The sequence below is a fragment of the Callorhinchus milii genome, unplaced genomic scaffold (genome assembly GCF_018977255.1).
Source record: "Callorhinchus milii isolate IMCB2004 unplaced genomic scaffold, IMCB_Cmil_1.0 Scaffold1, whole genome shotgun sequence".
NCBI classification, from domain to species: domain Eukaryota; kingdom Metazoa; phylum Chordata; class Chondrichthyes; order Chimaeriformes; family Callorhinchidae; genus Callorhinchus; species Callorhinchus milii.
In genome coordinates this window covers 103388659-103400689 of record NW_024704742.1, presented here as the reverse complement: position 1 = coordinate 103400689, position 12031 = coordinate 103388659, and the positions used below count along the sequence as shown (strand labels likewise).

The 12031-nt window shown below is 37.0% G+C and overlaps 1 protein-coding gene across 1 annotated transcript in view; it reads left to right on the top strand.

Moving 5' to 3' along the window:
- LOC103181140 (small conductance calcium-activated potassium channel protein 2) overlaps window positions 1–4626 on the top strand; it is a 92569-nt gene extending 87943 nt beyond the window's left edge. Inside the window, exon 8 of the mRNA XM_042333857.1 lies at window positions 4056–4626. Within this exon, the coding sequence (XP_042189791.1) occupies window positions 4056–4343 (288 nt within the window). The 3' untranslated portion in view covers window positions 4344–4626. The remainder of the gene's footprint in view (window positions 1–4055) is intronic.
- Window positions 4627–12031: the final 7405 nt, after the last annotated feature.

The window sequence follows — 12031 nt, the reverse complement described above, 5'->3', positions numbered from 1 at the left end:
ATTCATATATAAAATGAGGTTTCAAGTGCAATACAGACTGCCTCCCTAAGGCACTGTCTCCGAAACAGCAATTCCTGATTTTCATCAGGCTACATGTAGTGATACCAAAATGTAATATCTAGTCTGTTCAAATATGGGTTGGAGAATGAAGTTAAAATTTTTAGCCCTTAGTGCTACAGTTGTATAGTTTTTTTTCAAATTTTATTTTTTGAGTGAAGATCTGGGACACAAATTAATGGACCTGATTACAGGACTGCACCAGCGTTTTTAGATTGTCTTAAATCATACTTTGACCTTGCTTTGGTCATCTTTCCCCTTCTCACTCCCCTTGGCCCCCACCCCCAGCTCGGGTGTTCAGCTAACATTGTCAAGCATTTTGAGACATTCTCCCGATCTGAAAGGCGCTAAATAAATGTAAATTATATTGTGTTATATCAGTGTTTCCCTGACTAAATGACTTTTTTTCTGCAAATCTCAAAAAGGTTGCTTCTACGATGTGAACATTGGATACATCAGTTACTTTAGCCTTTATTTCAAATGTGAAAGTGCTGTTTCTTGTGCATGCTTGTACGAAGACTAATGTTCTTGTGCTTCATTCCTTTTTACTGGCTTGGATATGATCGTTTTAAAATATGTTAAACTGCAGAAGAACAAGTAAAGCATAATTTGTTGAGAACTCTGATATGCAAGCCTAAAAATGATCAATTCTGTATACTTAGCCTATTGGGTTTACATTTTGTTTTATATTGTTACAGACATGGATAAAATGTGCACTGGCGTTATAGCGTTCTACTCTTGTTGGTAAATGTACCAGTCTTTGACAGTACAATTGGAACAGGAATTGCGATGATCTTTTGAATCACACTTTTTTCCTCATCTGTTTCTGTTTATTTGTTTTTAATTTGTTTCAGTGGTAAGTTATGATATTGTGTAGGTAGAGAAACAAGATGGGAGTCAGGAATGAACCCCAAATCCACAGGATTTCTGCAATATTCAGAACCCCCCCTATAATTACTGAAAACAAATTGGTAAATCTGTGATGAGAAATTCCATCTGGGTCTAGACTTACTCTATTTATGTGGTATTTTCAATAAGTACTTTTTTTAAGAGATGCAGTAAACTGGCTTCGAAGTTAAGGCTGAATTCAACAATTTGCCAAATTCTGCACACTCTGAAATGCTGCACAAACTGAATAAATCTAGACCCTGATGAAATTTCTGCAATGAATAAACAAGATGGAGATTTTTCTTGGTTTCTGACTGAAACAAAAACTACAGCATTTTGTTTCTCACAAATAATGTTTCATGACTATTTTCATTTAAGAAGGTACTTCTGGCAAAACTCTCCAGAGGACAACAGAACCAAAACCCAAACTGAGAAAAACTCAAGTTCTTCTGAAAATTTGTCATAGACAATTTTCCACAATCATTAGAAATAAGACCATCAATATGGTTAGATTCAGATTCAGAGGATATTGGGTTCCATCAGTTGTGGACTTGAAACAAGGAGGTTCTTATATGAAGAAGAACCTTCTCCAAGCTACCAGGCTCTTAATCTATAACCGCTTCTGGCTGGTGGTGAGAACTTGTTGTGCACATATTGATTGCTGCTTTTGCTTACAAAATGCAGTCACTATATTTTGCAATAAATCCTGTAAAGTGCTTTGAGATGTACTCCTGACCTAAAAGGTGGTCTGTCAAATGCAATGATTATTATTTTATTATCAGGGTCAGGGAACACATATCCTTCTCACTAAATGGAAAAATTGAGAAACAAATTTTTTGATAACAGCTTTTAAGATTCGATAACAGGTTTTACGAGAGAAGTAGATATTTGTTTGGGGAGGACAAGTTTTCAGGGTCTTGGGGAGAGAGCGGGGGAATGGGATTGAATTGGATAGCTCTTTTCAAAGAGCTGCAGACACAGTGCTGTATAATTCTATGATTCTATGAAATACAAATATTATCCAAAATGAGCAGATGATAGACTAATGCATACAATATCTCCATTATTGTAGTATGCAACTATCAGGATGGTAGATGGGAGTCCTGTAGCTCAGTGGTTAGAGCACTCGCTTTGCAAGCGAGAGACCTGAGTTCAATTCCAGGCAGGTCAGGGCGAAACCTTGGGCAAGTTTCCTTACTCCACACTCCTAATAATAATCCCTCCAAAACCAAAAACAATAATAAATTGATCACTTTCAATCTACGATTGTTTGTGGGACATTGCTGTGCGCAATTGGCTGCCGCGTTCGCCCACAAATATACAGTCAATTCAATTTACAGTGTGTTCTGTGAAGCGCTTTGGGACGTCCTCCCGACGTGAAAAGTGCTATATCAAATGCAAGGATTGTTATAATGATTATTATTATTATTAGAAGGTGGACTGGATGGACCTTTGGTCTTTTTTCATCTAAATGTTCCTATGTTCCAATGAGAAAAAGATATGAAAAAATATTACTTTCCAGCATTAGGCCCCTGCCTTCCCACACCCAGAAGTATGAAGACTTTGCTGACACAGAAAGCTATCTTCTGGTATTATTTTATTAAAGAGGGAAGAATTTGGACCAACTTCAGTTCCATTCTTAATGTCTGAATGATGACCCAGGTTAGATTTGGACTGTCAAGGCTGATCAGTGATGTTTATTCCCTGAACTCCTGCTAGGATTTATATAAAAAAATGGGATTTCAGGAATTAAAGAGACCAAACATTGACATCTTTTGAATGCTGGTCAGCAAAGAGCAAACTTCAGACACTAGAGGGGAAAAAAAAAATTTCTCTGAGGATTGAGATTGCATGTTTTATGAGGAATTTTATAATTTTATTATTTTTCCTAAAAGTTAACGGGTTTGAATTTACAATTTAAGTAATTTTCATAATTATTCCTAGAGTTGATTAGCAATCTCTACATTTGATGTAGTGCCTATAAATAAACATCTCAAAGTGCATTACAGTAATTATTAATAAGTGTTTGTCGGCAAATGCTCCAGGCAATTTGTACACGAGCACCCAAAAGGTAAATGATCAAATTATTTGGAGAATGATTGCCAGAATCGCAAGAGAAACTCCCTTTTGATAAAGGGTCATTGGTTCTTAATTGTCTAGCTTAAGAAGCAGATAGGACCTCACTTTAACAATTCAACCAAAACATGGCACTTCTAACAGGGCAGCATTCCCCAAGACTACGCTTAACCTAGACTCTTAAAATCAAAGTACGCTGTGTGGGACTAGCACCCTTCTTACTCAGAGGCAAGAATGCTACATACTCTTTTTACGTATCCCATCGAGCATGGACATGGAGAAAATATCCATTTTTAACATCTGCACGCCCCAAATTCTACTTCCAACTTCCAAATTAGGCCTGAACTTTAAGAATTTTAAAAAAATGGAAATTAAGAATTTCGGATCTCAAGTGTTTTTCTAAATTATGTTTTATTTTGAAGCAATTTATGTACTTTTAAAGCACTTAAGATCTCGCCATACATAAAGGTTGCTACATAAATGCTATATAAATGCAAATTGTTGTTCTGAAATAATTTCCAAGTTTTGTTTTGCCATGTACTTGATTAACTTGAGTAACTTCAAGACCAACCACCTCATGCGATTAGGAATAAATCTCTTCCCCAATATTGGGAATTGAGAAAATAGAATTGAACATTGTGGTTGATGTAGAAAACAACGATGGTGCCCAAGGTACAATTGGGACCTGAGAAGATTTGTGCTTAATCATCTGTGCATATATATGAAGTATATATGATTACATATACGATTCACTGATGGTTGAACTTCAGAAATTGAGCAAGAGTCAAAAGCATTATTTTTCTGCCAGCTTAATTGTCATTTTAGGCTGTCAACCAGCAAAACAATGTTTACTATAATTTTTTGTAAATGTGATAATATTCATATGTTATGCATTATCAATTAGTAGATTTTATTAAAAACTAGCAGATTTTCATTTCGTCTGGACCTGATTTTGATGACAGCTGTAAGATTGGAACAAAACCGTACAACCAACCAGCAACAGGTTTCACACTGTATTCTTTCCCTCTTTGCAGACACAGAACATTATGTACGACATGATCTCAGACCTGAATGAAAGGAGCGAAGACCTTGAGAAAAGGATTGTAACATTGGAAACCAAACTAGAGACATTAATCGGGAGTATTCAAGCTCTACCTGGATTGATTAGCCAGACAATCAGTCATCAGCAGAGGGAGTTTCTCGAAGCTCAAATGCAACAATATGACAAACAGATTACCTACAGTGCTGAGCGGTCACGGTCATCAACCAGGAGAAGAAGATCCTCCTCTACAGCGGCACCGACTTCATCGGAAAGTAGCTAGAAATTAATATTTTAACTTTTTTTTGCCATCATATGGTTGATATTTTAGCTTTTATTGTAAAGCCCTAACAGTACTAAACAGTGTTATCCAGATTCTGATGTCAGAATCCAGGGAACCTGACAAAAATATTTTAGGCCAAAAGGAGTGCAGACTCTCCTTCAGATGCACAGTGAATGCACCTAACATTGCTATGTAGATTGTTTCTTCTGTAAAATTCACTTGACTTTTTACTCACGCACTTCAACTGACTTTACTAATATATAATAAAAAGAACATTTCTGCATATTTCTGTTTGGTCAGTTTTAAACCCTCTTCTTTGTGGGTGCAGCTTCTGCGGAACTCAGGTGCTCAAAGAATAATGAACAAGGAAGTGTATGTTGTTCTAACTCTGAATATTATGTTGACTAATGCCTTTTTAAACACAAATAAGTAAACATGTAGTTTATCTGAACATTAGATGAATACAATGTTGACCTTAACCTTAATTTTAAAAAAGTTATTAAACATTTTATATATACATATATATTATATATAACTCAATGACTGTTAAGACTAATAAATATAGAGGATGCTATTCATTATCACACATGATTTGTCTGCCAAATTTATGACTTTCATTAGTGAGCTATGACCTTGTAACCTGCTTGAAAGGTAGAAATGAGATCAAACTGAAAGTGGTGAAACAAAGCGGAGGCTAGTTTACAGTAGGACCTGAAATGTAAAACCCATGCTATAATTGAGCTGCTTTTCCAAGAAACGAATCTGCTATACTCATCTTAAGGAACCATAGAAATGTATAGCACAGAAAAAGGCCAGCCAGCTCATTGTGTCTGTGCTGGCTCTTTTAAGTGCAGTCCTTTCAATTTCATATATTTCATATGGTGCTTCCAAGGGAGATGATTGGTGAAAACATCTTCTTTGTATAGCACCAGTGAAAATATTCCAGTCAAGAACTGGCCAAGATGTCTGAATGGGACTGAGAGAGAAAGGAAGGTCGAGGAGAGACAGAGAAAAATGTATAGACAGTAGATTCAGAGAGACAGAATTTGGAGAGACAAAGCAAGAGAGAGAGGGGGAGAAAGAACCATGGATTTAGAAAGCAGAGACATGGAAAGGAGATAAGGATGTATTCACAGGGATAAAGGAGACTAAAGAATCAAAAAAAAGAGAAAGGAGAGCATAGGAGAGAAAGAGAAGTGAACAAAGGAAGAAAAATAGAAAAACATTTGCTTATTGAACAGAAAACATCTGGCATTCAACCATCAGTATTAATGTACATTCACTCACTGAGACTGAACCATATTTGTACCTCTGTGATATGGCATTGTAATCTGTAGTGAATGTATTTTGTAGCCAAATGCGGCAGCCAATTTGCCCACAGCAGTGACCCACAAACAGCCATAGAGTGAATGATAAATTTTATTTGGGTGATTGTTGGCCAGGACACCAGTAGAAATGCCCTTCTCTTTTCAAATAGTCCCATGGGATCTTTAACGTCCGGACCTCAGTCAGGACCTCAGTCTCATCTGAAGCACAAGATCATTGACAATGCAGCAGTCCCCTAGTACTGTACTAGAGTATATTCTATATGAGCTCAAAGTCCTGCCATGGGGCTTGAACTCACAACCTTTTGACTTAGAGGTGAGAGTGCTACCGATTGAATCGGGCTGACACTTATATGGTTACCGTTTTCCTTTAACTGTTTAAAGGTAGAGAAAAAAGATTGCTATGTTCACTTGCAGTCAAATTGCCTTGAAGTGAAAATATCAGATGTTTTCTGAATTATTTTATTCGTACAACCTATAAAATGATGGCAAAGGAAACGTCAGTTATATACTTAGCATTTAAATTATAGAGAAAAGACTTTGAAGGGTTTTAAAATTATACCATACATTATAATGCAAATGTATAATGTTACACTGAAAATTAAAATGCTGCTGAAATTATGGTTATCAAATTTAATGAGGAAATGACATGTGAGGCAACCCTTGATAATCTTTCCAACAATTCTAGGTTGATATGATAAATGTGTTCAAAATAATGACAAGTGTTGGCCAAGTGAATGTGAAACTGTACATCATTCCAGTCGAGGAATCCAGGATAAGACCTTAAAATTACAGCTGAGCTGGTGAAAGGGAGTACAAAAAAANTCTTTACACAATGGGAACGTCCATAGGAAGAGAGCTTTATAAGTGGGGATATGGAATAAAGGAAGGAAGAGGAATTCAAGAGAGTTGCAATAGTTGAACTTCCTGTGCTAGTGCTGACAGCTAGAAAATATCACCTGAAGGCAAGCCCTGAGGGAAAATTAGGCTGGTGTGTACTGACATTTATTCTCAGCTATTCTGTACATCATCAAATAATGTAAGTGCAAATTTTGAATATAGGTCAATCGAACAATGAATGAGCATGGTCATAGGTGCAAAGCTGGTCTGTAGAACCTTTGCCGTCTGCTTTTCATTCAACCGTATTATAATGGTAAATCAAAAAAGACAAAATCACATTAACAATATCTCCCTATTTATTAATTAATTTATTAATAGTCATTGATTTCTTTAATGTACATTACTGCTGCTTATTAGCAACTTGCCTCAGCCAATGTGAAGAAGTCTGGCTCCATGGAATTGATTGCTGGTTGTAGCTCAGATGAAATTCTAGTAGACTGAATATAAAAATGCTCAGTGCAGAGGATATTGTATTTGGTATTCACGTGAACATCTTTAAGCACATTTCAAGTTCAACATTGTGATTAGATTACACCTGTGCTACATGGACTAGCTGATTCACTTAGATTTTAAAATAGAAGCTTGGCAATAAGTCAACATATGGTTGTATTGGTTGTACGGTGTCATCCTTCCACTCTCAGTTCATAGCACGGCGGTTTCAAAGCTCGAATGGCAGATCAAAAAGATGCAATGTAGCATTATATTCTGCATGTTTCCTACTCATCATTTTGTTATATGCTTACAGATTATAAAGCAATGCTATTAAAATCATAACTTTTCGAACAACATAATTTAGTTTTGTTGCTATATTTTAAAACTTGACTCATCTTTAGACTGAAGTCAGTATGCACTTTTTAAATATTTTAGTTATTAGTCAGCTATAAGATTTTATTTGAAAACAGTGTTTAATGTTGTTTAATGCTAGGACCTTTCGTATCAGTAGTAACTGACCGTTTCCTTGTCAAACTACATCTGGTCCTATGGCATGACTGAACAGAAGTATGGAAGCACAGGGATTGCGGTATTTGATCTACTGGGGAGGTTAGAAGGAGCTTCTTCATGCAGAAGGTGGTGAGAATGTGGAACCCATAGCTGGAAGCTGCAGTTGAAGCAAAAACAAATCAACGTATTTAAGAGAAAACTTGATGCTATATGACGGAGAAGAGAATAAAAGGGTATAGGAGAGGGCAGTCAAAAAGGTTGGGATTTGTGTGGAGTATAAAAACCAGCAAGGACTGGTTGTGCTGAATGATCTGAATCCATACTATATCATTCTATGTAATTCTATGCGTGCATTTGTCTGCATTCTTCAATTGTGTTGTGTTGTATTAAATTTGAAGATGGAATTTACTGTTAAACATAATGTGTAACTATTCTCTTTCAAGAATCTCTTTCAAATGCAGTATACACCGCAGCAGTTGAAAATGATTCTTTATTTAGAAACCAATGAACTAAAGAGATTATGTTCCTCATTGATTTTAGTACAATAACAACAAAATTACATTTGTATAGCGCCTTTCACATCAAGAGGACATCCCAAAGCGCTGGTACAGCACCATACCGTCATGACAAGACCACCAAAACGGCTCTTAAACCTATTTCATCAAGACAGTAGAACAAGAGGTCATAGATTCAGACTTGCAAAGGGTAATTTCAGGACAGATGCTAGGAAGTTTTTCTTCACTGTTGCCAGGAACAGTAGTTGAGGCCAGACCATTGGATAATTTAAAAAGCAGTTTGATTCCCTGCTGGGAGGACAATATTGTGAGTGTTCTGGAGGGATAAGGTCAGATGGGCTGAAGGAACTTCTTCAACCGAAGTGATCTTGTGATTCTTTCAGAACACTCTCTCTACCATCTCCCATTACAGCATCAAGCTGTTTCTTAAATGAGTCCAGCGATCTCACCTCAACTATGCTTCCTGGCAGCCCATCCCAGCTGTTGATTACCCCTTGAACAAAGCCAAGTTGTACTATAGAAACTGATAGCACATGTACAAGATTATTGGCAAGGCTGAAGCCCTCCAGTCTCCCAATTTTATTTTTTGATGTTCTAAGTGCCATAAATCAACAGTGACCATGGGCCTATCAATGCTGCTCTGAACATTAGGAATTGCTGAAGCTGAGTCCAGATGAGGCTTTCCAGCTGATTTCCTCTTGTGTGGTAAAGAACCAGCTTTTACTGCATCCAAAAATTGCCCTAATTCAGAATTGAATCAAGTGATTCTTTACCCCTTCACCTCAGCCCTCGGCGCTGTAAGTTGGTACTCCAACCATTAAATGACTGCTCTGGCTGAACCATACTATTGCTAAAATCTAATGAAATGTGTACTTTGGAATTCATCCCAATCTTCATTTTGTTTTCCTTTAGTGTTAAAATGTATTACAATACAGTACAATTTACATTTAACATAACCCTTTACATCAGGAGGACATCTCAAAGTGTTTCACACTGCTGGTTGGGCAATTGGCTCGGGGGGTTGGGTGCTGAAGAGGACAGGGAGGGGAAAGATGACCGAAAGCACAGTCAAAGGAGTAAGTCTTAAAGTAGACTATGAATGTGAGGAGGGAGAGAGTTGTAGGGATTCTGGGATGGAGTTCCAGAGAGATGGGTCATAATGGCTGAGAGTGGGCGGATATGTCCCCCACCCTGAGTGAAGGGAGAGGCTGGGTCATTCGGGTTGCAGGAGGTGGCCTAAATAGGGTGGGATGAGCGTGGAGGGATTTAAAGGCGAGAATGTTGATCTTGAATCCACTGTAGAACGGGGAGGTAGAGGAGCAAAGCGGGCATGGAGTTGATAGGTTTGAGGAGCCTGGTGCAGGATAGGTCACTGGCCAATGCAGTGCTAAGGATGAATTGCATTGTCAGAAGTGTTGTCCTTCGGATTCATGTCTGCTTGTTCAGGTAGACATTAAAGATTCCATGGCAATTCAAAAGAGAAAGAAATTTCTCCCATTCTCCTGGCCACCAATCCACCAAATCAAATTGGTCACTCACTTCATGGTTGTTTGTGGAACATTGCTGTGTATAATTGGCTGCTATGTTAGCCTAAAATGACACTTTACAGTATATCCTGTGAAGCGTTTTGAGACGTCTCGATAACATGATAAACCACCGTATCAAATGCAAGGATTATATTGTCGCCAAAAATGAAGCATTCACAAACAATTGTTTTACTAAAGAATTTTATTACTGCAATTGAGTGAGTGTATCTTGTTACTAATCATCTTAAAATCTGGTGCACAATTCACTTGTTATTGATCCTTCATCATGTAAAATTGAAAAATGTCTCTCTGTTGAAAAATATATAAATGTTCTCAGTGAGTGCGCAATTTGTGACATCACCATGATGTGACACTTTTGATGGCAAACTCTTAAAAACAATTTGACCAGAAGGAATACAGAAGTGCAAGGTTTCACTGATACTTCTATCACATATCTATAATAAACAATGTTATTTTACCGTTCCAAATAGGACACCTCTTTAGGCTGTTCTAGCATGGAATATTAGTGAGTTGCACAGGCTCATGGGAGTGCTTCCTGTCTGCATGGAACTCTCAATCTGGTTTGGATACTCTTAAGTCCTGTAGCTCAGTGGTTAGAGCACTCAGTTTGCAAGTGAGAGACCTGAGTTCAATTTCAGGCTGGGCGAAACCTTGGGCAAGTTTCCTTACTCCACACGCCTAATAATAATCCCTCCAAAAACCCAAAACAATAATAAATTGGTCATTTTCAATCTACGACTGTTTGTGGGACATTGCTGTGCGCAATTGGCTGCCGCGTTCGCCCACAAATATACAGTCAATTCACTTTACAGTGTGTTCTGTGAATCGCTTTGGGATGTCCTCCCGACGTGAAAAGCGCTATATCAAATGCAAGGATTATTATTATTATTATTAAGCATGGAGATGACTTTGAGTGCCCGCATGTGTCAGACACCTGGCTGACCAAAAGTAAACAGTCTGGACTGGCATTGCCCAACAAAGACAAAACATTGCTATGAAGAATTTTTATTCGTATAGCATCTATCATGCAAAAAGTATTTTCACAAATAATTATTGTCAAGTTAAGTGACTTTTTGATAAGAATAATTGTTTTTTGTAGGTAAACATGGCATCTTCTTTCTCCAGCATAGTTCTATAAACATGATTGGCCAATTTGTCTAAGGTATTGATGGCCACCGGACACCCAAGAAAAACTTTTTTTCCCAAACAATAATAATCATTGCATCTAATATATCATGTCAAACGTCTCAAAGTGCTTCACAGGTAATTGATGTGCATTGACAATGTATTTGTAGAACACAGCAGCTAATTTGTGCACAGCAATATCTTACAATACCAATTTTATCAAGGATTTTTTATCATTCTCTCTCGATAGTGCCATAGAGGCTTGACGTTTTGACATACATAGTCGATGCATTATGGCAGAATTCCAAAATGTTAATGGAAATATCCCATGCCTTTATGCCTTTCATCACCTTGGGATGTCTTCCTGACATGAAAGGTGCTATACAAATTTAATTTGTTGTTGTTGCTCACATTTTAACCCATTAGTTGGTAAATATATTTATTACTGAAGATCTGTACAGGATGTTTGGTACCGGGGTGAGAGTTTTCCTTTTATTATTTTCCATTTTTCTCAGTCAAGGAAATGGCCCATGAACCTGTCAGTGTTTTTTCCAGGCTCACTAGGAACAAAATGATGAAGTAAAAACATAATGGAAAAAAATTAAATATTATGTAAATATCTTTCACCATTTTGGCCTTAAAGCAAAAATAACCATTTCTGCTCTCTGATCTTCCAAAACATTGTTAGTGGGATTGAAAAAGTGCTTGAACAGCAAAAGTGTATGTTACTGGCATTACGCATTAGTGAAAAATCACTATAAAAATGCTTTATAACAAATGCTTATCCTTTTAATACTTAATAACCTTTGTGTTTGATATTGCAGCTTATCATGTCATTGAGACGTCTCAAAGTGCTTCACAGAATATATTGAGACCTTGGACCAAGGATTTGAGGTCTTGAGAGTTGTTTTAACTTTTCTTTTGATCAGCTAGTTCTTTTCATACGTGAAAAACAATCACCATACTTAAAAGTATCTGAATTCAACTGAGAGTTCCACATGAAGTTACAAGGGGCACAATTTAATTGTGCAGTGTGGAAATCAAATCATAAATCACTTCATGTGCAACTTTGTGCATGCTCACAGTTGGATTTTTTCTTGCTGGTAATGCAAAGGTAGGTCTTCATGGTATAATACTTTTGTTCATTGTAGGGTTAGAGATAGACATAGAATACAGAAAGTCAGAGAGAGAGAGATAGACACATAGCAAGTTAAACACGTCACCCTTAGAAAGTACTTTGGAGCAAAGTTGGTGTTTCATTGTGCTTGATTCCAACATCCTTGCTTTATATAAGAGATGAAATGTAATTTTATGTTTTCTATATTGTTTCTAGG